The 26437-nt window shown below is 33.2% G+C and overlaps 3 protein-coding genes across 5 annotated transcripts; 1 reads left to right on the plus strand and 2 right to left on the minus strand.

Moving 5' to 3' along the window:
- The first annotated feature begins 5681 nt into the window (after positions 1 to 5681).
- LOC101264151 (uncharacterized) lies at positions 5682 to 11220 on the plus strand. Of its 2 annotated transcripts, XM_004229331.5 has the most exons (8): positions 5682 to 6156; positions 6654 to 6721; positions 7388 to 7454; positions 7577 to 7731; positions 7833 to 7903; positions 8612 to 8677; positions 10374 to 10474; positions 10760 to 11220. In XM_004229331.5, exons 1-8 carry the CDS (start codon positions 5896 to 5898, stop codon positions 11051 to 11053), a joined length of 1083 nt encoding a protein of 360 aa, XP_004229379.1. In that variant the 5' UTR covers positions 5682 to 5895; the 3' UTR covers positions 11054 to 11220. The 2 variants fall into 2 exon arrangements, with proteins under 2 accessions (XP_004229379.1, XP_069147464.1); XM_069291363.1 differs by lacking the exon at positions 8612 to 8677 and having other exon boundaries at positions 5707 to 6156.
- Positions 11221 to 11561: 341 nt separating this feature from the next.
- Positions 11562 to 13943, minus strand: LOC101264458 (pentatricopeptide repeat-containing protein At1g02370, mitochondrial). Its single transcript, XM_004229332.5, has 2 exons — positions 13606 to 13943; positions 11562 to 12938 (listed from the first exon to the last, which is right to left on the minus strand). The coding sequence occupies exons 1-2, from the start codon at positions 13900 to 13902 to the stop codon at positions 11706 to 11708; spliced, it is 1530 nt and encodes a 509-aa protein (XP_004229380.2). The 5' UTR covers positions 13903 to 13943; the 3' UTR covers positions 11562 to 11705.
- Positions 13944 to 16567: 2624 nt separating this feature from the next.
- On the minus strand, positions 16568 to 26122 carry LOC101264757 (DEAD-box ATP-dependent RNA helicase 24). Of its 2 annotated transcripts, none has more exons than XM_004229333.5 (6): positions 25192 to 26122; positions 20015 to 21243; positions 17932 to 17971; positions 17313 to 17712; positions 17145 to 17208; positions 16568 to 16963 (listed from the first exon to the last, which is right to left on the minus strand). In XM_004229333.5, the coding sequence occupies exons 1-5, from the start codon at positions 25793 to 25795 to the stop codon at positions 17157 to 17159; spliced, it is 2325 nt and encodes a 774-aa protein (XP_004229381.1). In that variant the 5' UTR covers positions 25796 to 26122; the 3' UTR covers positions 16568 to 16963; positions 17145 to 17156. The 2 variants fall into 2 exon arrangements, with proteins under 2 accessions (XP_004229381.1, XP_010322339.1); XM_010324037.4 differs by having other exon boundaries at positions 17114 to 17208; positions 25192 to 26063.
- Between the last annotated feature and the right edge of the window lie 315 nt (positions 26123 to 26437).

The following is a 26437-nucleotide window of genomic DNA, read 5'->3' on the forward strand; positions in this document are numbered from 1 at the left end:
TCATTTGTTTTGGAAATTCAAAAGACAAATTTAACTGAAATGTCCTCTTGCCTCTTGACAAAACACTAATCAATCATTTAAGAATGGATAATTTCGTTTTAGATAAGACAGTTACACAATTAAATATAACCATTATTAAGATTCTTAGGTCCATGTTTTATCGTCATTCATTATATAAATAATAGTCACGTGACTAAAAGAAGAGACGTAAATCTAATAGGAATGTGTTGAAAACATAAACAAATAAATATTTTTAGATAGCATAAGTAAATGTTTGAATAGATAGTAGGTGGACAACACTAGTTTGGCTGCCGCGTTTAATACGGATTTGTCTTAATTTGATGGAATGTCTTTTTTTATTACTTAAAAGAAACAGAAAATATTTTTGTAAAAAATATATATACATATCATACTTTTTATTTTATGGAAAATACTTTTAATAAAAGAAATAATGAAAAACACAATCAAACATTGGAAGGTGGAGTGGAGATTTGAGGAACATTAAAAAATAAATAATTTTATTTCGTGAAGAAACAAAAGATGGTTGAGAAATGTAGATAGTCGATACTGGAAGGTTCCCACTCGAATAAATGATAATAATAATACACTTTGTGTTTCTAATTATCTTTTTACTTTTTGAATTAATAAGTCTATTAAGAAAATAATAATTAATATGATAAATTTATTATTGCACTCTTATTAATTATGAAGTTGATAAATTAAAAATTTGAAGTTTTTCAGAAGTTCTACTTATTGAAATTAATTAATTGAGGACATAATAAATAAATGATTATTCTTTCTTGATTTGTTAAAATGGACAAATAATTAGATATAACTAAAAAAAAATGGACAAGTAATTAACCACGGATGTAATAATAATAGTAATAAATAATAATAATAATAATAATTGTTATAGAAATCCATGGAAAAATCTCAAATTTAGAATTAGAGAAATCAAGGATTATATTGATGTATTGATGTAGTGATAAATATAATGTTGAGTTATCAACTCTTTATATAAAATTTATATAAAAGAGAATTGTAGAGTCTTAAGTTAACTAGAGTTTTACGATAATACATATTATTACTATTCCCTTCGTCCGGAATTATTTGTCATAGTTTCTATTTTTAGAGTCAAACTATAAAAACTTTGACTAACATTTTAAGATGTATTTTTCATCAAATTAATATGCAAAAAATTGTAATTTATAGTAATTTTCATGTAGTTTTAGAATATCTATTTTTTTGTTTAAAATATCGAATTAATGTGATCTAATTTACCTTTAAAAATTAATCAAATTGACTTTCGATAAACACAACATGACAAATAATTTTAAATGGAGAAGGTATAATAATAATAATAATAATAATAATAATAATAATAATGCAACTATAAATAATCTAATCCTAGTGGTAATATAATCCTAATCATTATATAATTTTAGACGAAACAATTCTAATTCTTTAACAGTGTTATGTTCCAATCGTCAATTTCCTTCTTTATCTACACTTATGGTAGATAAGTCAGTCAGCTTCGTCCGACATGTTCCGATCATCAGTTTCCTTCTTTTTCAATTATTTAAAAATTAAAATTAAAAATTCAATTCATAGTTAAAATAAAATAACTAATTTTGGATTTGCCGAAATATGCCTACCCCTAAATACCAGTAATAAAGTTGAGCATACTCAATTTTTGACTTTAATATAAAATGATAAGGAACTAATTAATACCTAATATATAGAGAAATTAATGAATTAGCCAGAACTAAGTAGTGAACTACTTGACTATTCATTTTCATTTTTGCCTTTTTGACTCAACGTGTTCTTTAAGAAGTAATAAATAGAATAACAATTTCATCATGTCATTTTTTGGATATGATAATTTTAAATAACAAAAATAAACCAAAAGCTTAGATAATAAATTGTTTTTTGATATTTTAAACTGAACAAATAAAATTGACATTAATTTTAAATAAAAATAAAACTGAACAAATAAACTAAAGTCCAAAATACTACTATAACAAATATTAAAGTTGGTACACGTATAATTAAATTATAATAGTTGAAAATATTAATATTCGATAACTTATTGTTGTTGGTAAAGCGAGATGGTTCTTGAATGTGTGAAGGACTCTTGGTGGAGTATGTCCATAAATTTTATTCATTACAAAGCATAGGATCAGATTTTGAGCCTGTTTGGCTCAGCTTAAAAGCTGATCAAACTGACTTAAAAGCTGGTTTTTAACTTATTTAGCTGTTTGGCAATACTCAAAACAGCTTATTTTAAATTAAAAAAAACTTATTTTAAGCCAAAAGTTAAAAACTGGGGTAGGGGTGTTTTTTTATTTTTAGCTTATAAGCTGTTTTAAGTTGACCACATTTTTATCTTTTTGTGCTTAATATTTTTATACAATCTCCAAATTACCCATATAACCCTAACATTTCTTTCTTCCATTTTTCCCTTTTCACGTTTGACATAACAACTTCAGCACTTTTATCCAAACGCATAACTGCTTATTTTAAAAATAAGTTTCAGCACTTTTAAAAGTACTTTTTTAAAGCTGCTTTTATTAAGCCCATCCAAACGGGCCCTTTGTTACGTAAAAATATATGTATATAATCTGTGATTTTATTTTTTCGTTAGATTTTTTTTAATAAAATCAAAATATTATTATTTAAAAATATATATATAAAAAATTGAACAACACCAAATCTCAGTACACCCGTAGTTTAACTGATTTATTTTAATTCTTTAATATAATAAAATTTTATCCAAATCGTGTACATCATTGCACAAATAAAGATTGGAAATTTTACACAATATACTAGTGTTAAGAGTTGATTACATCTTATGCACTCTTTTTAAAATCACCAAAGTCCCTTAAAATTAGTTGAATTTGGATACATAACATCTTGGTTTCAGACATCACTCAACATTTCGATACATTGTGTGTTGATTTCAGATACATCACTCAACGTTCTAATACATCATGTATGTTTTGATACATCGCATAAAGTGATATATCGATTGGTACATCATAGATCTCATAGTGTGAAGAGATAATTACTTATTATCCATATATGTGATCGATATGTCACAAATCTCATAGTATTAAGAGCTAATTACATCATATCCCCACTTTTTTTCAAATCATAAAAATCTCTTAGCGTCTCAAAACGTCTTGATACATCGCATTCTAATTTCAGACACGTTTGGCAACATTTAAATACACCACATCTTAGTTCTGATTACATCACTCAAAATCTTAAGATATTGCGCACATTTCGATACATCATGTAAAATGATGTATTCGATTGAAACATCATGTAAAGCAATGTATCCAAAAAAATATATGAAGTTTTCTCAAATAATAAAAAACTTTAAAAAATATAATATTATAAGTTGTATATTTAAATAATTGTTTCAACGTGGATTGCGTTGATTAGACAGATTTTTGGGTGGAGTTTAATTTTGGGAAAATAGTAAATAATATTTCCTTCGTCCCATTTAATGTGATACTTTTTGCATTTTAAGACTCAAATAAGTTTATTTTTAATCGTAAGTTTTTCATAGATTTTTTTAACATTTTGAATTATCATTTATTGTGACTTATAGTACTCTTCACGTAGTTTACAAATATATAATTTCATTACAAAAGAATTGAAGATTTCATAAGCAAATGCCCGATCAAAGTTAAACTATTCGACTCTCAAAAAATGAAAAATGTCACATAAAATGGAACAGGGGGAATAGTAAATTATTAATTCAAATAAAATGTTATAAACATATATTGATTTAATTGTACCCTATAGCAAATTATTGTTATTTTTTACTCTCTCCCTTGTAGAATCTCGTCTGCTTCTCTCGCTTTTACACAAACACAAATTTATAAAATGTGTTTGTGTTTGTATACAATGAGAAAAAATTGTATATCTACATATATCTCCTCTCCCCTCTCCCAGATCTCGTTCACCACTATCACTCGTCTCTCTCACTTTATGCAAACATAAATGTATACATTGTATTTGTGTTTGTGTAAAGCGTGGGATAATTGTATATACAAAACAAATGCATATATTTTCGTCCTATACAATTATGATTATGCAAATACAATTTCCCCTCTGCCTAGTTCTCTCTTGTCTTTCTCTCTTTCTCGTTTTATACAAAACACATATTATAAAATTGATCTTTTGCATATGTATATCGCAACAAATTATGCAATTATTTTCTTCTGTATATGTATAGCGAATTATACAATTGCTTTCTCTGGATATGTATAGCGAATTATAAAACTGTCTTCTTTGTATATTTATAGCGCAATATACATATTCATGTTTCCTATGCAGAGTAATTATGCAAACTATAATTATAGCATATAAATATGATTTGTTATATGTGAAAGTTACTCTTTAAACAAGGATTTAGTTTGAGAACCCATAAATTATGTCGTAAAAGGTAGACTCATTTTGATTTGTGAGTAAAATCTTTGATATGAGTCTTTAGTATGTCATTTTTTTGTACTATATTAATCGCTCACCTTATCTGGAAAAAAATTGTCTAAATTACTTGTCAATTTATAAAAATAAAATCATATATTTTTTTACTTTTGCAATTAATTTCTTTTGAAAGTGTAAATAATTTTGTAAACTTCTTAAAAAATTCCTAAAGGAAAAATTAGTAATTTCCTTTTTATCCACGATTTTTTTTAAGGATCATCTAAAGAAGAAAGTAGACAATTAATATAATGTATTTGAAGTATTGTTATCTATATTTATCTGACATGAAATTTTAGTTTATTTTGTCAAGTCAGGTTTTTCTAAAATGATTGATGTTACAAAGTTAATTAAACAAAAAAAAATATGATAAAATTTTATCAAATCACAATTTCTTTTTATTAACAATAATTAAGTTAATAAAATTATTATTACAATAAAATAAAAAAACGTAAGCACAATATAATAAAACACAAAGATATTATGAAAATAAAATTTGAAGGGAGATCTTTAAAATTACCTTTTCGTTATAATGATTTTAAAAAAATTATTGACTTTATTTATGTAAAACAAGTTAAAGCTCTTTCTCAAATAACTTTTTTACTAGAGTAATTTTTTGAAATATTTACTCAAATTATTGAGGTAGATAAATCTTTCCATATCTATTATCTAATTATAAATAAATACTTACTCAACACTCAAACAAATGAGAGCATAACATGTGTCTTGCACATAGCCTTAATATAATTAAATATCATTCTTCGTATTTTAATTTATTTGTCTGATTTAATTTGGCAAAGCTTTTTAAAAAGTAAAATATGACTTCAAAATCTTATAATGCTAAACTAAAAATAGGTAAGATGTATTTTTATTTTATAATGTTAAACATATAACGTGGAAAGAAAAAATTGTCGAAAATAAAAAAAATGTATAGACATAGTTTTTAATAGTGATTTATTTTGATTATTTTTATCTTTTTATGGTTTATTTAAATTTCGAACTTAATTGATATTTACATTCTTCAATTGTAGGTATGTGTACACAAATAAACATACACATTCTATATTAAAAATCTTATACGATTTAAAATATAAGACATATGATGCTCATACTATTTATTGTGAAAGACGCGAATATCTATTTGTCCAAACTTTATAATGTTCGATCAATTTAGGAGACAAGCGTTTAATAAAACTAAAGTTGAATGATATGTTTTATATATTCACTATAGTTATGACATGACTATGATAAATCACATTAATAATTTAATAAATATAGCAGATCTTTTCTGTTTTTTCCCTATTGAATTTTCGAGTTAGGTTTCAAATATACTTTTGTGCTTCGCAAAAATGAAAATTAGTTATTAGTACTGTATGTACGCTTGATTTTGTTGTTTCCAAGATGTTAGGAAGAGTTTCTTCACTTGTAACGATCTTGATCTTCGCTCAAACTGGAATTCTGTATTCTCACCATGAAGCAGCTCATTGGAGTTGCGATTCCAACGCCGATACCCATGTTCAAGCTCACTTCAACCCAGGAAGAATAACCCTCGATGGACAAGTTGATGATTGGAAAGATATGGATGGTTCTGCATTTTCTGTTTTACCTGCTTTAGACCCAGATGCAGATAAGGCATACAATGGTGGGAAAATGACCGTCAAGGTACTTATCAACTCATTTTGCAAGAAAAGATTCAGTTTTTTTTTTTTTGAACTTTGGATTCTTGTTGGAGTTACCCCTTTGTTAAATAGCTCGAAAAGACTAAATTTTTGTCTTAAATACTTCTGATTTTTGTTGAATTGCCCTGAAATCCGGATGAAATGGATAATTTAGAAATGATTCATATGGCCCTACCCGGCTGACTAGCTTCTGATTGAAGCGTAGTTGATTGATTGCATTTATTTATGACAGTGGCGAAGCCAGAAATGAGGCCTCTGATTGAAGCGTAGTTGATTGATTGCATTTATTTATGACAGTGGTGAAGTCAGAAATTGCTTTAAGGATGTTCAAAAATTAATGTATAGACATATATACTTTGTATGTATATGTTGCAATTTTTCGACGAAGGGGGTTCGACTATAAGTGGCTACTCCACTGCTTATTGATTGTATTTACTAGGACGAATTTGAGCACAAGATGTTTTTTGTCCTTTTGCGCAGGCGTCACATGATGGCAAAGATGTTTTCTTCATGTTGCAAGTCGACGGGGATTATACATATTCTGAAGGGTATGGATTTTTCAAATGCTAGGACAAAGAGACCTTCATGCTTTATCACAATTTGTATTTCCTGCTTAATTAGGAAGGAAAGAAAGGATATCGGTAGATATTCAAAGAAATGTTATGTTCGATTAAAAATTGTGAAGGAGATTAGTTCAGAGGTAGATTCTTGATTTTATGTCATTTTTATGTTAACCATTAACTCGCGACATCCTCTTTTATCCAGGCTTAGGAATGGTAATGTGAAGCTCGTATAGAGTTTGGGATTTGAAGTACAGTTGATTGGTCAATTGATTGATTGATTAGTTTAGACGTGGAGACTCTTCAATTAAGTAGTAACATCAAATAAATTTGGTCAGACAGAAACGGGTGACAAGTTACTTGGGCAAGAGGGCTGTATTTTCATGTCATTCAGTTATTTAACATGCTTAAGTTGATCTCAAACATTAGCAGTTCGATCAATTCTAGGAAACCACATTAGTTGGGTAAAGGTTTGAGGTTTGACTGGAATAACAAACGCTCATTTGTGCTTTCTTGCCATCTTCACCATCATCTATGAAGTTAATTTGACTGTAGGAATGTTTGCGATATTCAGTTGTTGCTTTTCAAACAATGTCTGACATCTTTTTCCTTGTTTGAGACCCTTAATTATCACAGTTTTATTGCTCACTTCAGATACAGTAACAAGACTGCATCAGTTGCTTTAATGTTCCAAATTGGTGAAAATGCATCTTATCATAGAGTAAGTGGCTCCAACACCTATTCTTTCTCTTTCTTTTCCTTCCTTTCTATATCCTACTTTTTCCTGTTAAATATCATGAACTGCTTTTGGAATAACATCTGAGACTGCTTCTTAACTTCAAGATGGGAGGGTGTGAAGAAGAACCTGATACTTGCACGAGCAAGTCATGCAAGGGCCATGAAGTTGACCTTATGCATTTCTCTATAGGAAAAGCAATTCCTGGAAGACTCTATGGAGGGAACCTGCTAGATAACAGTGAGGGAAATGGGGGTGACAGGTAATCAAACTGGTTCTGCACTTCTTGCAAATCACAACAATTTTTGTGCCATTAAATTAGTAAAGAAGTACTATTTCATTTCTGTTGGCACACTAGGACAGATTTGGTCATTTGGTTGATCTGTATTGTTGGAATCCACACTGCCGTTATTTGGATGGCTATGGTCCATCAGGTATGATTTGGATTATTTTTTTAAATACGCCTTTTTTTAGAAGCTTCAAGGTTAGATGGTAGATAGTGTAGCTAATAGTTGCTTCTTTGTTTTCCAATCAGTAGCATGGATAATAGTGTAGTGATATCATTGCATTCTATTGTACTGAGACATAGAAACGAATGTAGAACTGCAAAAGACTCGTCAAGTAGCAAGGAAGTTGTTTATATGCATATTAGCTATTTGTTATCATGATGTGCAACATTTTAACCTGGATTGAGATATAGATCTTGTATTGCCAGGATTAGATTTATTTATTTATTTTGTGTTTGTGTGTCTTTCCTTTTATATTAGATTTGTAAATCGTGTCAGTTTAAATCTAATTCTGCATCAAACTCTCCCGCCTCCACATTTTGAGGGAGCTGCTGCCAACAGTGTATATGTTGGTCCTTCCTTCACTGAGTGTCACTGGGTCTACTTTCCATGAGGAAATAAAATCGCATTAAGACATTGGACAGTCATTATTTTCAACAACCTGCAAAATTTGTCCGAGTAAACTTGACTGGGATGTAAGATAATTCTCCTGTACAAGAGCGAAATTTTGTCTAATGTCTTGTTGGAAATACCATTTTAGTATCCAAACTGTGGAATTATATTGCCTATTTACGTTTCAACCGATTTTTCTCTTTTTCCCTCTGCTGTGCCTATTGACTTCTCCTTGTATAACAGTAAATGATACTAGTGCACAGAATGATTGGAAAGGAACATGGTGGCACAGTAGCTTGACTCACTCAGGTAAATAGCGATATGGCTTCTAATCCCTGAACATTTGTCCTTTTCTCACTTGAGAATATTTTTACTTTCTCTTCTGTAGTAAAAAATTAGGAAGAATTAAGCTGCTTTCTTATCTATAGCCTATTGCACGTGGTATAAATATATTAGGAAGCCATTTCAATTTTTGATGAATCTAGAAGTTTCAAAAGTTACATACAGGAATAAGACAATTGTGAAACGGTTGTGGTTGCAAGTGCAAAAACAAATTGGCTCATAGAATAGAACAAATAGTTACCTTATTTAGTGTGAAACTCAGAAGGGTTTATAGGCAGATTGTTCTGAGTGAACAGTGAAATATAACCTACTCCACTTCTGTAAGTCTTAAAGACAGAAAGCGATGAGCTAGCTTCCCTATCTTTCTGCGGATCAGTTGGTTGTTTGATTTTATTGATCTAAGAAATTGACCCTGTAATGGATCTTCTTCTTCTTCTTTTGTTGCACGACCTTCTTTCTTCCAGATTCTCTACTGAACTTCCACCGACCCTCTTTGCATTTTGAAAGAATATCTGTTAAGGCTTGTAGGGATGTCTTAATATCCTTGTTATGCACCTTGTTGAAATGCTTCTGAGTGGGATGTCTTAGTGTCCTTGTTAAAATATTTTTTTTTCAAAACCTCTGGTTAGTGTTTTTTGTTACGTATATTTTTATCCACATATATCTACTATACACAATGCTGGTTTGCAAATATGTTAGGGCCTCATTGCAGAAGATGACAGATTGAACAACAAAAAGAAATCTTTACTATTAGATAGAAGCTGGATACTGGATTACCAGACCTGCTTAGGCATCGTGTGCTGTGAGTCAAATGGAAAACATTAGTAAAAACCAGCAGCAATTTTCCAAATCATATGTAATGTAAGGTGGTCCATCTCGTTCCTTTTTGACACCTTCAATCATCAGGGTGTGAGGTGCATTTGGGGGATCTGTGTAGAGCATGACTAAACTTTCCCAGGAGTCGTCCTGTCCATTAGATTCTTTTTGTGCTCCTACGTTGTGAAAGTCTTAGTAAAATTGTGTCTTTCTCAACCATGATATGAGCAAGACTCATTACAACTTTTCTGCATTTTGAAGATAGTATAGCTGAATGACTGGGAAGATTAGCTGTCGTAACCAGTAGAGATCTGTCATACCACAGAAGTCTATTTTAGGTTCCAGTGAGATAGAATGCTCTTTCCAACCTTGGTCTTTGTGACTACACTAACTAGAAAATACGAGGTATTTACAGGTCGAACTGTAATGATGTCCAAATATTCACAGTTGTCATACAGTAACCACTTTTCGGAAGGCTGTATTTAGAGTTAAGAACCTTTACAGGACTCCCTCAGTTACCAAAAGATTTAGCATCAGGGCTGAGCTTTTCTATCCTTAACTGTGTGCATCCACCAGCACCATGCTGTTTTCAGCCATTAAAATCTCTTCGTTAACAAAGAAAGAGACTAGAGGAAGATAATCTTGTGTTGCAGGCAGTGGCCTTGGTTGTGTTCCATACCTCTATGTTGGACCACTGTGGCTTTTAATTGCGGAGGTTGTTGACTTGTCAAGAAAATATGTTAGGAAGCCTATGTAGCAAAATCTTTATTATAGTTTGATAGTTGTCGTGTCTTATAACTCATGTCATTTACTACCTTTATTCCAACATCTAATGCTGTTGAAACAGGTTTTATTAAGGATGACAGCCCATATTCGTCCAGCAACCAATCCGGTGCATATTATTTTGAATTTTCCAGGCCACTGAGAACAATGGATCGCCTTCAGCAGGTAACAAAGTGTTTATGCAACATTAGTAATTGGATGAGATTCTGTTACAGTTGAAATTCCCTCTGGCAGTCGAGTTTAGAGTAGTTCATTCTTTCTGTTTGCACACATTTCTTATTTACACAACTTAAACTTGAACAGAGTCTTGACCGTTTGAGGTGGGGGAGGGTGCAATTTTTTTTAAAAAAAACAATGTCGAACACCATTTTCTTTTGTCTGCCAAATCAGCCCTTCAATATCTGCTGAGTTGTAGTTGATTGATTTCGAGGGGCGTGGGATTTTTTGCAGGATGCCCAGTTCACAATTGGCAAAACAAGTAAGATGTCTGTGGCATTTTGGTACCCTGAGAATGGAAAACCATGGCATGGGTCTGGCCACTTTTCAATTAGCTGCGATTGGATACTGTTGGATATCTTGGCAGATAGTTCTGAGCTCACCAAGGTGCCACAGAGAAGTTCTTGGGATGCTGCTACAGCATTCTCCCTTCTCTTTTCAGTAGTGGCTTTTTGTATATCCATCTTTGTTGGGCATAGAGTCTCGAGAACCAAGAACATCCCTTTTACACCCATGAGCAATCTTTAAAACTGGGACAAGTTTCTGCAGATAACCTTTTTGCTTTCGAGTTGACGTTGATTAGTTCATTCTTGATTCTAGTTTTGTTTTGTGATATTATAAAGAACTTTACACTTGGATTTTACAGTTTCTTTCTCTTCTTTGTTGTGTTGAAGTAGCATCAAAATTCAAAAGTATATTGCCATGTCACTAACTGACTATACATATCAAGATGCAAAAGTGTATATCATGCAAACTTGGAAAGGTTCCTTTGAGAACTATGCCATGCTTGCAAGTTATCAACAGCAGGGTCTCATATGAGTCGTATCAACTTCAATCCCAGTACTAATTTTCTGCATATATTCAAGTCTATGTAATTCCAAGCCAAAGGCGGATTCAGGATTGAAGTTTATGAGTTCCTTTAATAATCTCAAATCAATTTCTAATGATAATCGGGTTCACAATCAAATTTTAGCGGAGAAAAAATTTCGCACTTGTGACTGAATATGCAGAGCAGAGTAAAAGAAAATGAAAAATGTGAAATGAAAGAATTACCATTATATATCTGTGAAAAGGTCTTGGAATCCTTAAATTACTTCTTTAAAAAATAGAGAGCACATATCTTACACAAAAAGAAGATGGAAAAGAAACAAAACCATATACTAGGTAAAAGTCCTTTTACTTATTCAGGACAAACACTTTCGAGCAATTCTTCAAGCTCACAACTCATTTCAATCCCATCTTCCTTAATTCTCAGTTTCATATCGTCTGTTGTTCTGTTAGCAGCTGCGTAAGTGCGAAGCAATGAATTATAGACATCACTACTAAGGCAGTTTACCTTCTTCAGAAATTTGTAGAACTCCTCAGCACCATCAACATCTTTTTCTTCAACAAAATACTCGAGAAAATTACTTATGGTTTCATATTTTGGTCGCCATTTGTTTTCCTTTATCCGAGAGGCAATTGCTTCCATGCACTGTTGAGCAAAATTGATTTGACGTTTCCTCAAATAGAAAAGCATGAACATTTCCCAAGCCAAGAAGAAAGGTCCTTGTGATCTCTTCAAAGCACAATGAAAGACTTTCTCCGCATTGTTTAACATGTCATGTCTCAGATAAGCTCCAATGACATTATTTGCCAGCCTCATATCATAAGTAGAGCAGCTTGATTCCCATTCCTCGTAGTATTTCTTTAAACCATCCATGTCGTTATGCTTACTAAGGGACTGAAGCATGACAAGATAACTAGAATTGGTTAGATCCAAGGAACTCTTTAGAGAACCCCAAATACGATAAACCTCACCTAGATTAGATATTCTGGCGTGCAAACTAATCAAATAGTGGTAAGCCTGACGATTACGAGGTCCCATCTCTTCTTCAAGCTTCTTTAGAGCTAACTCAGCTTTTTCGTTATGCCCAGCCTTAACATAGGCAACAGCCAAGTTACTATATGTGGTCCAATCGCACTCCTTTGCATTCTCCTGTTTTAGCTCTTCGAAGACCCTTTCCACTCCTTCTATATCATCTAAACAAGAATAGCTATTCATCCAGACATTATATGAAAATGTGCATAGCGGAACCTTTCTGCTCTTCATTTCCTGTACCAAAGGGGCAACTTTTTCTGGTTGCCCTAGTCTCATATATAACGACATAAGATTGTTGAATGCCAATGATCTATTTGTGAACTTCAATTGATCCATTCTCTCAAAAAAGGTTAACGCCTTGTCTGTCATTTTTTCAACACAGTAGCAATTCAAGAGTGCTCCATAAGTGCTTTGATTCTGCATGGAGGGTGAGAGGCTGCCAAAGTATTTTTCAGCTGCAGTTATTCCTTGAACTTTTGCTATGAGATCCAATCGTACTCCATAATCACCATACGAAAAGTTTATACCTCTTTTCTCCATCCACTCCATTATCTGCAACAATAAATAGGAATATCAACTCATGATATTCAAAATCATTTTATGTGGATATACTCCATCTAGATGGCTTAACGAAACAATGTCTGCCTACATAAACATATTCCTGGCGAACAGTTGACAGAAACATACAATACAATTGCAGCAGGTAAAATATCTCCTCTCTGGAGCATAACTCCAAAGATCTTAACTAGCACATCATAAAACAACAATCAACAACACCTAATCAGTATCGCAAACTATTTGGGGTCGGCTATAAAAATCTCATGTACGTATTTACATACCAATTTATTCAGGGGATTCATTCCAATACCGGCCAACAATATTGTCTTAAGAGTTAAATACAAACTTGTTTCTTCTTGATACTTTTACATCTTATACAGTAACTGATTAAGCCTGAAAACATGCCTATTCTAAATTTAAATGTTCCAATTCCAAAACTATAGCAATCAATCATCTACCTCAATCCGAAATAAGTTAGAATCGGCTATATGAATCATCTATATCCTAAACAATTCGTCTTTATACTCCACAAGTCTGTCAATCACAGTATAAATTAATGTAAACTATATAGATTCCATTTTAACAGCTCATTTCATTCTATTACTAATAAAGTAAACTTGGTGAGCTAAATGATCAAGAGATTTCAGAGGTTATACTATACCTCAAGAGCATGCTGGTATCTTTTATATTTGCGAAGCTCCTTGATGCATTTTTCCAGTTCATATTTCTTCACTACTCTGCCTTCTCTCGTGTACGCATTTATTGTTTCAGTAACCGACCCTTTCGTGGCTCCTAAAGCCGACAATCTCCGGTAGAGCCTCGAATCTCTTCCACTCTGCTCCGCCGCCGTGAAACATAGTCTTCTGAGGTTCAGTCGGGTCTCGTTTGAGATCTGACGGGTCAAATTCCGGATCATTTTGGCCCGATAACTTTCCCAAGTATAACCTCCAGCTCGCATTCGCAAGGGTTTTTACCAGGGTTTAAGCATTCTTATTTCACTCAAATATCTGCTTTATTTTTAAAAGCAGCTTTGAAAAAAAACTTTTGAAAGTGCCGAAACTTATTTTTAAAATAAGCAGTTATGCGTTTGGATAAAAGTGCTGAAGTTGTTATGCCAAACGTGAAAAGGGAAAAATAGAAGAAAGAGATGTTAGGGTTATATGGGTAATTTGGAGATTGTATAAAAATATTAAGGGAAAAAACATAAAAATATGGTCAACTTAAAACAACTTATAAGCTAAAACAAAAAAGCATTACTATCCCAGCTTTTAACTTTTGGCTTAAAATAAATTTTTTTTAACTTAAAATAAGCTATTTTGAGTATTGCCAAACAGTTAAATAAGTCAAAAACCAGCTTTTAAGTCAGTTTGACCAGCTTTTAAGCTGAGCCAAACAGGCTCTTAGTCTACTTTCAAGTATATAAAAAATATATGAGATAAGTGTCAAAAATACATCTAAATTATTCACTTTTTTTTAGTTTCATACCAAAATTATTGAAAGTGTGAGTTCAGTAACCAAACTCACTTTTTAGTTTGAGAAATTCACCTCAGTGGTGTGTGTAGTGCACTCTCTTTTTTATATGAAAAAAACTTTGATACATGACATTCCACATAGATAAAATATTTTATCTAGATAAAAATTAAATAATAAAAAATTAATATTAATTAAAAATTAAAGATTATTGTCCAATATAAAAGATTAAATTATTTTTCTTATCTCACTCCACCACCTCCTCCACGCGCCTCCCTCCCCCGCGACAACCTCATCCATTTTTTTTTAAAAAAATATCATTCATAAAATATTTTTAAAATTTTCATATTCCATCCTCCCCCTCCTCCCCCGGATAGAAATTGATATTATTTTATTTAAAAAAATCTACCCCATCCTAATTAATTTTTCCCTTCTAATTTTTTTTTTTTTATGTTTTTCTTATTTTGTGTTAGATATACACGTACATATATTTTAGAAAAAAAATTCTACTAGTGTACCGAATATAACATAAACAACTAAAAAATATAAAAAATCTTTTGGCGGCAAGTAAAAGATATTTTCGATATGTATAGGGAAAATGCACGAGTACCCCCTCAACCTATGCCTGAAATCCCAGAGACACACTTATACAATACTAAGGTCCTATTACTTCCTTGAACTTATTTTATAAGTAATTTTCTACCCCTTTTCGGCTTACGTGGCACTAGCTTTAAAAAAAAGTCAACCAGCGTTGGACCCACAAGATATTGCCACGTAGCCGAAAAGGGATAGAAAGTTATTAATAAAATAAGTTCAGGGGGCTAATAGGATCTTAGTATAGTATAAGTGTGTCTCTGAGATTTCGGGCATAGGTTGAGGGGTACTTATTCATTATCACATATGTATATCAAACATTGAGAAAACAAATTGAAAGCCTAGGGTTAAGTGGGATGGGTAGAATTATATTTTTAAGAAAATAAAATAATATCTAAATTAGTATTTGATGAGGGGGAGGACATGAAGTAAAAAATGAAATACTTTTATAAAAGAAATTTAAATAAAATAAAAAACTTAAAAAATGGTGTGGAGTAAGAAAAATATTTTATATTTTATTTTGTAAAGAAAACATTATTTTTATAATAGTTTTTAAATTTTTAATTTTAACTAATACTAATAATTTATTTATTTATTGTCAAGGTTGAATATTTTGTCATATGTGGAGTGTGATGTGAAAAATTTTTAAAATAAAAGAGAGAGAGTGTGTGTGTATTGCACATACCAGTGGTATAAAAGAGAGAGATGTGTGTTTCTTAAACTAAAAAGTAATAATTTAGGTATGAAACTCAAACTTTCAATAGTTTAGATATGAAACTCAAAAAAAAAGATATAACTTAAGTGTGTTTTTGATATTTATCTCAAAATATATTACTATATAAAGTATAGTTTCTTTAAGTAATTTTTATTTTTTGAGAATTGAATATTACTAAAAGTAATTTATTATATGATGTGAAGGATACAATTAAAAAAAATATTGTCAATTTTGAAATGATAGTTGTTTTGGAATAATTTTTGAAAACTACAATGCATATTAAATTTGATTTGGATGATTATTACTTGGTGCTGCTACTTCAAAATACACCAAAAATTAAGAACAAATACTCACTTTATCAATTTTAACTTGTTCACTTTGAATTTTACAGATCTCTTACAAAATACTAATAATTAAATGAACTGATTTTGAGGATAAAATATTTTTAAAATATGACAAATAAAAGTGAATGGAACGAATATAAATTACCAAAATAATTTATAATCACCAAAATATATATAATTTAGATTAATCATAAATCTCAAAAATCTTGGTTCATTCTTAAATTGTGGATGCAATCATATATGATATAACCTACAGTTTGACAGCCATAAGAACACTTGAGATAGCATATGGCTTTACCATATCCCTCTTATAAGTATCAATGAGAAGATATAATTTTGAAGCAGAAAATTTCAGGACCAGATTAAAATTGAGTTCATCCCTAAGCTATGTTGCTTGGCTCTTCCGAAACCCACGGCCCCATGTCGTAACTCATCTTCGAAAAATCGAGTTTTGGGAGGACTTGACGGTCTTTAGAAGTCCTTACATCATAATCCACAAGTAGCAAAAGTTAGCAGTGCAATTGAAACAGCAGCCGAAGTGAATAATTTACACTTGAGTCTCTTCCCTATTAGCCAAAATGTTAAAATTTTCCCAAGACCAGAAACGTATTAAAGTTGCAGGAACAATTTTGATGTATCAAGAGAACCAAATACATACACTTTTGGACAATAAAGATCATTTTACATGAACCATTTCAGAAGCACCATAACTTCCTCCCAAGCTATCTCTGCAATGGACACCAGTCTGATTGGACTCTGCATACTCGCTACTTGTTATGTGATATAACAATTTATCTTCCTTTCATTTCCTTGATGCAAATGGTGAGTTTGAAAGAAAAGTCACCAACTTAGACCATGATGAGGAGTGACACGTAAACCATGCATATCCCACAGTACTGCATATCACCAAAATCATAGGAGAGAAATCAAAACCAACCAGACAGAAACAACAAATCTAAGCGAAATAACTTGATACTATATGGAAGACCAAGAAAAAAATTGACCGAAAAGAAAAAAGAACAAGGTTAATTTGAAAGGAAAAGTACATTTTCCAACAAGTTGATTATCCCAGTATACCTAAATAACAAATCAACGATCCCAACCAGAAGGCCTCCGTCTCTCTCTGGACCTCTCCTTTGAACTGCAAGGGTGAAAAAATGACTCTAATTAATTTAATGTTCAAGTACCTTCTTTTTACATTACACTTAATTGAGAAAACAGATGTAGATAAGGTGATATAGTCACCTCTCTGAACTTTTCTGGTTAGCTCCATCTCTAGCTGGCTGACTAGAAGTATATCCCCCAGGTGTTGCAGCAGTAAATGTGGAACTAATATGGGGAGTATTACTATTTCCACCTATAGTCCCACCAGAGACAAAGCCTTGCAAGACCATTTTCTTGTTGGGAAACGCGCCAGCTGTGTTATTCATCCCTTGATTTTGAGAATTTGATGATGCAGCAACAAAGCTACTTTTAAATTGTGACATCATGCCTGTCCTCAGGGAATTAACAGCTGCAGAACGGCTTGGAGCAGCGCTCTGGAGAGGGTTATTTGATTCAGGATTGTATCCAATCCCTAGACCAAAATCCACACCTCGTACACCTTTGTTGTTTCCTCCTCCCCTTCCTTTGGCCCTTTTTCCACCTGAAAAAAGGCATAAAATTCTCATTTATAGTTTGGTTAGACAATCAAGAATCTAAAGAAATCCACTTCCCTTCTCCCCAAGATTTACAGTTATTAAAAGGAGGGTGGATCAATAGAACAAAATCCCCAAGAGTTACTATATGGAACCATCAGTGCCCATCAATGTACTATTTCGGGGAAAATCTTCAATAAGATACAACAATAAGAATAAATCATTACCTCCTTTCCTTGCATCCCTTTTGGACCGAAACCTTCCGTCCTAAGAGTTTACACACAGTAAATTTAATCATGCAACAGAACAAGATCTGAGTATTTTAAGCAACAACCCAAATAAAAAGCACAAAACAAGGAGCAAAAAATGATAATAAATGTCTAAAGTAATGCTGTGCTCCGAAGGTGCTTAATCAAGAAAAGGAAATTCACCAATCATCAAACAGAAAAGATATCTCCAGAAGACCAAAAGTGGAGCAACAATCTAAAAGAAAGAAGACACCACAACAGTTTCTGCAAGACCTTATCATCCAAAGAGGGAACAGAAGTAGGAAATACAAAGAATATTTCCACAACCATGGTTTACACCTAACACCAGGGAACGGCATTGAACCTGTAGTTATGTACCCAATATGTTATGGACGAGCTAACTGACATTGTATTGGATGAGGTCCACCTCCGTAAGCCATTTACAGACGATATTATGCTAATCGACAAAATTAACAAGGGTGTCAACCAAAGGTTTGGAATGTGGGGAAGCACACCAGATAGTAAGAGCGTAAGGATAAGAGACTAAATATACTGCAAATTTAGTTAGCATATGAACATTGAAGTTGGAGAGTGAAGTTCTGACAGAATTGAACTTGTCTTTTTTTTTAATTTAGATAGATAGATTTGATAACCCAGAGAATAGTATAATAAATGAGGGTTCACAAAGAATCAAAAAGGTATAATTGAATTGGTTAAGTGTTGCCGATCTGTTATGTGACGGAAGGATACCTACTAAATGAGGGAAGTTTCATACAACAGTTGTAAGACTAGCACCATTGTATGGGAGTAAATATTACATATCTAAAATTCAAAAGATAAATGTTGCAAGAATGTTATTTTAAAAAAGACAAATATAATACATGATTAGATAAAATTAGAAATGGCCACATTCGTCAAAAGGTGCAACACACACAGAGGATAAATAAGAGGTTGAGTAAAGGAGTTAAAAGTGTGATGCAGACCTAATATCACATGAAAATTTATCTCAGAGACCTATGATCTATTAGAATCTATGCGGCAATAGTGGAAAATAAAATACTCCCACTGCCCAATTTATGTGACAGAGTATCCTTTTTAATCCGTCCGAAATAGAATGTCACATATCTATAATTAGAAAGAATCAACTTTAAAATTTTCCTTTTAGCCTTAATGAAATGATTCATAGCCATGCAAATGTCTAAGGTTTATTTTAGACTAAACATTTCAAAAGTCTTTTTTTCTTTCTTTAACTTTGTGCAAGTCAAATGGTGCCACTTAAATGGGGACGGAAGGAGTAGCGCCTTTGCCTCTGCTAAGACTTGAACTTGAGACCTCATGGTTCCCAAACTACTCCATTGACCAATAGGCCACATCTAGATAGTTCTCAATATATCTATATATCATACCTTACCAGGTGCTACGCGATACTACACAGTCTAATAACATTTCTACCGAGGTTTACATACTCCTATTTTCCAATTCACATCCATAATAAAATAGTTAATATTTCATATATTAGCTTGGCATCGCAAGCTACTCCTGCAAGGTTTTTTAAGATGTCTACAATAAAGCTTGCTAGACAAGAAAGGCAAATCATGTTAAAGCATCTCTGATCCATCCTTCAATTGTACACTCCAACATGAATACTAGCAACCCATGATCATGCGATAATTGAATCCTAGCAGCCCACAACATTGCATCCTTGGACTCGTATATCGTTTGAGAAACCAAAAGACCAAATAAGCATTCTCTGATCTATCATTGTAGCTTTCTAGTAAAGAATATCTCCGGAAAGTATGTCATTATAGATTTTGACTTCAAAAGGGAAAATGTTTCCCTTTTTTCTTGGTTCATGTTTTACTTCAATTTTGTGTGTGTGTGGGGGGGTACACAATATTGAGCAGCGGCAATGAATGGAAGTGGTGAATATCATGTAAATGTAATGCACTTGAAGAACTTTTTTTTCTTTTTTTGCACTTGGTGAAATTTAAGAGGATAAAACAAGAAAATAGAATCCTTAATCCTAAGCTTCAAGCATTTGAAATAAAAAATATAGAAGTACCTTCATAGCAAGGTCCATTAGTTCCACAGACACAGTTTGACCAGCAGCAACCAAACTGTTCGCCAGTTCACCAGCAAAACGTGCTTCCTTATGAGTAATAAGAGTGAAGGCCGTTCCATCCTTGTCACCAGCACGACCTGTTCTACCAATTCTGTGAACATGCATGTCCATATCTTTAGCTATATCATAGTTCACCACTGACTTAAGTGATTTGATGTCAAGACCACGAGCAGCAACATCAGTTGCAATGAGAACATGATATATGCCAGATTTAAATTTTTGCAGCGTCTCCGTACGAGAAACTTGATCCTTGTCACCATGGAGAGCTGCAACTCTAAATCCCTTCTGAGCCAATTGAGATTCAATCTCATCCACTGTTGCCTTTTTCGAAGCAAAGACAAGAACATCACCATTGTCAATCAGTCCAGGGAGCTTCTCCAGAAGCCAAGGCAATTTTTCAGCATCCGAAGGAATCACTTCAACTATTTGTGTAATATCCTCATTAGCCGTGCCAATCTCACCCACAGTAACCCTTACAGGATCCGTCAATATTTCTCTGGCAAGCTTCTCAACTTTGCGGGGCATAGTTGCTGAAAAGAGCAATGTTTGGCGATCAGGTCTAATTTGACCAACAATGGACCTTATTTGAGGCTCAAAACCAAGGTCAAACATCCGATCTGCCTCATCAAGCACTAGATAAGTTGCTCTCAACATTGTAAATGCCTTCTTTCTGATCATATCTATCAACCTCCCTGGAGTAGCAACAACAATCTCACACCCAGCCTTTAGTTCTTTGTATTGATCCAATTTAGACATTCCTCCATAAACTGCAGACACACGGATACCATGCGATTTCGAGAATTTCTTTGCCTCCACAAATATTTGATGTGCTAATTCCCTAGTGGGTGCACAAATAACTCCAATGGGGCCTTCTTCTTTCTGAAGTTCAGGCTGATCCATGATGTGGACAATCATAGGAAGCACAAAGGCAGCAGTCTTACCGGACCCAGTTTTAGCAATACCAATAATATCTCTCCCAGAGAGCACAATTGGTAATGCTTGACACTGTATTGGCGTAGGCCTTTCATATCCCTGTTTACTGATAGCTTTCATCAACTCAGCAGAAAAACCAGTGTCTTCAAATGTCTTAATTGGCCTTGGTACATCAAAGCCTGATACACGAATGGCCAAGCCTGTCCTATATTCATTAACTTCCTGATCGCTCATACCTGCATAAAGCAAAAGCATTAACCTGGATGAAGGAAGATACTGATTACAGATAATGCGCAATCCAAAGAAGCAACTAGCAAAACGATAATGTAGCACTGCAATCACCATGAAGAGCTGGACTCCTTATTGACTGCACTAAACAACCCTACATTCAAAATACACATGAATACAAGGAGAACCAATAAAATAACACTGAACTGGGGCTCAGCTCCAACTCCATACAAGTAGAACCAAATAACAACAGACTCCATACAAATGTTGGGAACTATGGAGGACCAGATGCAGTAATAAATTTGAGGCCATGAAACCTTCCATATAAGAACAATCATTAATATTGTGTACACTATTTTGCAGGTAACAATGAGAAGATTTGGAAAAGCAAATCTGGGACAGAACTGAAGAAGTATTTGTCAAGTCTGTGATGCCACACTTCAACAAAGAACTGTCACCATTGTCAAATGGATAAGACCACCGCCTCAGCTATTGAAACTCAATAGTGATGGAAGTTGCATCCAAGGAATATGTGGAAGTGGTGGATTCATCAGAAATAGCCAGGGGATCACTCTATGAGCATACTCTATTAACCCTAGGCCCTGGTCTCAGCAATATTGCCATTGCAGCAGCTACGCTCTATGGCTTGAACTGGTGCGACTGTAGGAACCTAGTGTTGACTATTATAGAAACAGACTCTCTTTTGCTCACAAAATGTGCAAAAGGCGAATGGAAATCTCCTTGGAACATTGATAGCTACATCAAAGCAACTCAAAGTGTAGTTATACTGACAGCTACATCAAATAGATTCAGAATTTAGTTGAAGCTTGTGGTTTCAATATCAACCACTGCTTTAGAGAAGCTAATAAACCTACTGGTAAGCTGGCATCCCTGAGCCATGGTCATAATGAAAGCCAGGTGTTCAACTCCCTCTCTAATCTGCATCCACAAGTGAAGGGTCTCATGGAATTATCCATCTTTTAGGAATAAAAAAACTAAGAGCACGTTTGGATTGGCCTATTTCAAGTGCTTTTCAGCTGAAATTTCTTGTAAGCACTTTTGGAGTGTTTGGGTAAGTTAAATAAGTGCTTATAAGCACTTAGCTTTAAGCTAAATGCTAAAAATAAGCCAAAAGTCATAAATTAGAATAAACTGAAATTGTAACTTTTTGCACATCAATGATCAATAGAAACAATGTTTAAATAAAATTTACAACAGTCCCCAACCCAACATTTCTAAAATGGATTCATCATTTTTAAGTTCAAACCAAGGACCAAAGCACCAGGGAAACGTTAGGGATAAGTACAACCGCATACCCCATAAGAACCAAAAATTGTATCTCAATCCAAAAGAAACAAAAAACAGCATATATTCGTGAAGTGTCAACATTTACTACCAAAAAACTAAAACCCACCCACAATACAATTTTTATAACAGAAAAGGGTTAAATATACCCTTCGTTATACTTTAGGCCTAAAAATATACCTCGTGTTATACTTTTGGCCTAAATATACCCCTCCCGTTATACTTTCGCACAAATTTGCCCTTATTTTTACAAAAGGACAGGTGGCAAGCTCAAAAATAAATGGCCGATGTAATTCCCAATTTTAAACATTTGATTACATTCAAAACACATCTGTTTAACCCATTCCCTCCCTTTTGAGATGTTTCTTTTCATCTTCTTCTGATTCTCTCTTCTCAATCACCGTGAATATTTTGAATTAGCATTGCGTTCTCTAGAAACTTCGACTACAAGCAAGCATAAGCCTATGGTATTTTTGATCACGAAAATCAGTAAACAATAAAAGTAATACCATTAAATTACAATTTCAGTGCTCATGAGCAACCTATTGTTATACTCCCTCCTTTCTTATTTGGTTGTCAGAATTTTAGGTTTCACGCCCCTTAACAAACTAGGTAAATTGTACAATTATTGAGTGCTCTCTTGAAGTCAAGTTTCCAATGAATCAACACGAATTAATTTATTTCAATTAATTACATAAGCCTATCGTACTTTTGATCACGAAAATCAATAAATGATAAAAGTAATACCATTTAATTACAATTTCAGTGCTCATGAGCAACCTATTGTTATACTCCCTCCTTTCTTATTTGGTTGTCAGCATTTTAGGTTTCACGCCCCTTAACAAACTAGGTAAATTGTACCCTTATTGAGTGTTCTCTTGAAGTCGAGTTCTCAATGAATCAATATGAATTAATTTATTTCAATTAATTTCAATTAATTACCAATGAACATGAATTAGTTACTTAGTTTGCCTATATTGGTCAAATGCATACTTTTGAGGCTAATAACTCTTGAGGGTAAAATAGGAAGAACAATGTCATTTATGCATTGGTTTTGTGAAATGACAAATATCAATGAACATCTATTTTTAGTAGGGACGACATGTACATGGACCAGAGGGAGTAATTTACTTCTTTAGTTCGACTATATTTTCCCTGACTACAATAATCAATTCTCAATTATTTTCTAATAACTATAAAAGCCTTCTCAATGTAAGCTTATTTTATTACTAAAAACAATCATGTCCACATACCGAGCAAATTAATACGTGATTCCTATGGATTTCTAAACATATATAAGCATTATCTTTTCCAAAATTGAAAGAGTTCATATCTGAATACAGATCTCATTATGAATACGAATTGGTAAATTTCAATTATATGCACAGCTTCTGAGGCAGCGATGAGTTGAGACACAAGAGACGTGAAATCAAATATGAGAGTAACCACACTTTCCGAAATTTCATGGGTCAGGAATGGGTTAAACATGTGAGTTTCTAAAGAAATCGGGTATTTTAAATTGGAGATTACATTGGTCATTTGATTATGAGCTTGTCACGTGTCGCTCCGTCAAAATTAAAGGCAAATTAGTGACAGAATAATAAGAGGGGTAAATTAAGACCAAAAGTATAACATAAAGGATATATATAGACAATTTTAAAAAAATATATATATATATATATTTCGCCAAAAGTATAATGAATAGTAGATTTAAACTATTTTTGATATTAACCCTTTCCCGGTTTTTATAACAATTAATCTTCACATGATGTATTAGAAGCCATTATTTATAACAAGCTCTAAAAACCACCAGGACTGACAGATCATGAGGCAGGCTCTACTCTTCCCATAAGCGGATGCAATATGCAGGTACTGGTGCAGCCGCACATTGTCCTCTGCTTGAACTACACATATAATTAAGCCAGAAAATTTGAATTTATCCTGAGTTAGCCAGTGCTGCTAAAAGTAGCAGGAGGTGGACAGTGCTCTGCCCCATGGACGGATCTAGGAGGCGGGAGAGGGTTCATAACAAAAACTTACACAGTATTTAGGGTAGATATACTGCATTTACGTACATATATTAATTTTGAACACCCTGAACAAGAAACAAAACGTAGAACATAGGTAAGGGCGTTCCAAATGTACCCTTGTGTGGGTTCGAATCTGACCAACTAAGTTATTTATTTTACATTTAGCTTATGTTATTTGTTCCCATTTAATACCAAAACAGTCATGAGCCCATTGCCCAAAACATCGTCGTTTCACTATAATTATTTTCTAAAAAAGGAAGTACTGGAATAGTGGAATAGCTTTTCTCAAAAAAAAAAAAAAAAGAACAGTGGAATTAGGGACTTCTAATTCCACTAATCAAACTTTATCCACCTATAAACTATATACTACTGCCTCCCATGGAATTGTGTTTTGCTAGCTTATTCACACGTTTATACTGGAAATCATGAACCTGCCAATGCCCTGCACCCACTAACTTAGAATCATGAATAGGTCTCTAGTTTTTCAACTCTTGTTCTTATCTGAAATTTGTTTTTTTCAGTGCGCATTATGTCATTCTAATCAACAAAGAACGAAGTTAAACTGCAGACCAGGAGTAAACTAGATCAAGAGGAGAAATCATCGAGCAGAACACAATGTACCTGAAATAGAAGGCTTTTCCTCGTAAAAATCCTTGTTGAAAGGCTCATAGTCAATCTCACTATGATCCAGAGCAGTAATCGGCTCAATCTTCTTTTTATCAACAACAATAGGATTATCGTCGGAGTCATACTCAACTAATCCTGCATCAACAGCCTTTGCTGCTGCATACACCTCCTCGTCGGAATTATAACCAGCGTGAAGAGCATCAGCCGCCAATTGTAAACCTACATCCTTCTTCGCTCTCAGAAAACTCTCCATCGGATCATCATCTACATCATCTTTATACTTATCCAACTTCTCTTTTGGCTTAGGAGGCGGTGCAGCCTTCATTTCTTGATGAATCCCTTCCATAAACGCATCAAGTGGATCAATTTCATCATCTTCACCACCTCCTCCGCCTCCATCATTGTTGTTCCCTCCGACAGCGTCGTGTTCATCGTACTCAATGTTATCTAAGTCGGTATCTTCGTAATTGTCATGGCTACCTCCAGAACGTGAGGATGGCGGAACATACAGTCGCTGAGGAGCTTGATTTCGCTCGAAGTTGTACGTTGTTTGCCGATTAATGCCAAATCCTTCGAATCCAAATTTTCTCTTCGACATATCCGTTTGATTCAAAAGTTCAAACCCTAGTTTACTGAACCCTAAAAAAAAACTGAATATACAGATATGGTATTATCTAACAAATTCCGGCCAGAGAAAAGAGAGCTATCCAAATTCTAAAATCTAAACCACCTTGCTTATCATCGGTTTGTTTCTGAAAAACGCCTATTTTTTTTGCCGCTTAACGGAAGCTAATATGAACAGCGGGGAACGGCGACTGAACTAAGGCCGGCCCACGGGCTATTTTATTTTGGTTTTTTCCTTTCTTTTTGCTAATCCATTTTTACAAGGATATTATACACATCGTGAAATGTTTGGTTGCTCGTTAAAGTTATGCATGTATTAATTACGTAGAATTTAAATATGCAGGATTTAGTTATGCAATATTAGTTATGCAGGATTAATTTAATACATGTATATAATTAATATTCACATAACTTATTCCATAAACTACCCTGCATAACTTTATATATAGATTCCCTCATAAGTTATGTTGGTATTAATTATATATAACATGCAACCAAACATAGTATGAATTATATTGACTTTTCTATCTAAACAAAAATTTCTACCAAACAAAGTATAACTTAATACATTATTTTATACATAAATAAAAGGTAAGTCATATCGTAACCAAACGGC

Source organism: Solanum lycopersicum, chromosome 1, assembly GCF_036512215.1.
Source record: "Solanum lycopersicum chromosome 1, SLM_r2.1".
Lineage (NCBI taxonomy): Eukaryota > Viridiplantae > Streptophyta > Magnoliopsida > Solanales > Solanaceae > Solanum > Solanum lycopersicum.

Excerpts from the sequence above, each read along its gene's own strand:
- LOC101264151 (XM_004229331.5), top strand. The coding sequence starts at position 5,896 with ATGTTAGGAAGAGTTTCTTCACTTGTAACGATCTTGATCTTCGCTCAA. Across the intron at positions 6,157-6,653 it reads GTGGGAAAATGACCGTCAAG|GCGTCACATGATGGCAAAGA; the intron begins GTACTTATCAAC and ends CCTTTTGCGCAG. Across the intron at positions 7,455-7,576 it reads AAAATGCATCTTATCATAGA|ATGGGAGGGTGTGAAGAAGA; the intron begins GTAAGTGGCTCC and ends CTTAACTTCAAG.
- LOC101264458 (XM_004229332.5), bottom strand. The coding sequence starts at position 13,902 with ATGCGAGCTGGAGGTTATACTTGGGAAAGTTATCGGGCCAAAATGATC. Across the intron at positions 12,939-13,605 it reads GATACCAGCATGCTCTTGAG|ATAATGGAGTGGATGGAGAA; the intron begins GTATAGTATAAC and ends TTATTGTTGCAG.
- LOC101264757 (XM_004229333.5), bottom strand. The coding sequence starts at position 25,795 with ATGTCGAAGAGAAAATTTGGATTCGAAGGATTTGGCATTAATCGGCAA. Across the intron at positions 21,244-25,191 it reads GGAAAAGCCTTCTATTTCAG|GTATGAGCGATCAGGAAGTT; the intron begins GTACATTGTGTT and ends TGCTTTATGCAG. Across the intron at positions 17,209-17,312 it reads AACCAGAAAAGTTCAGAGAG|TTCAAAGGAGAGGTCCAGAG; the intron begins GTGACTATATCA and ends TCACCCTTGCAG.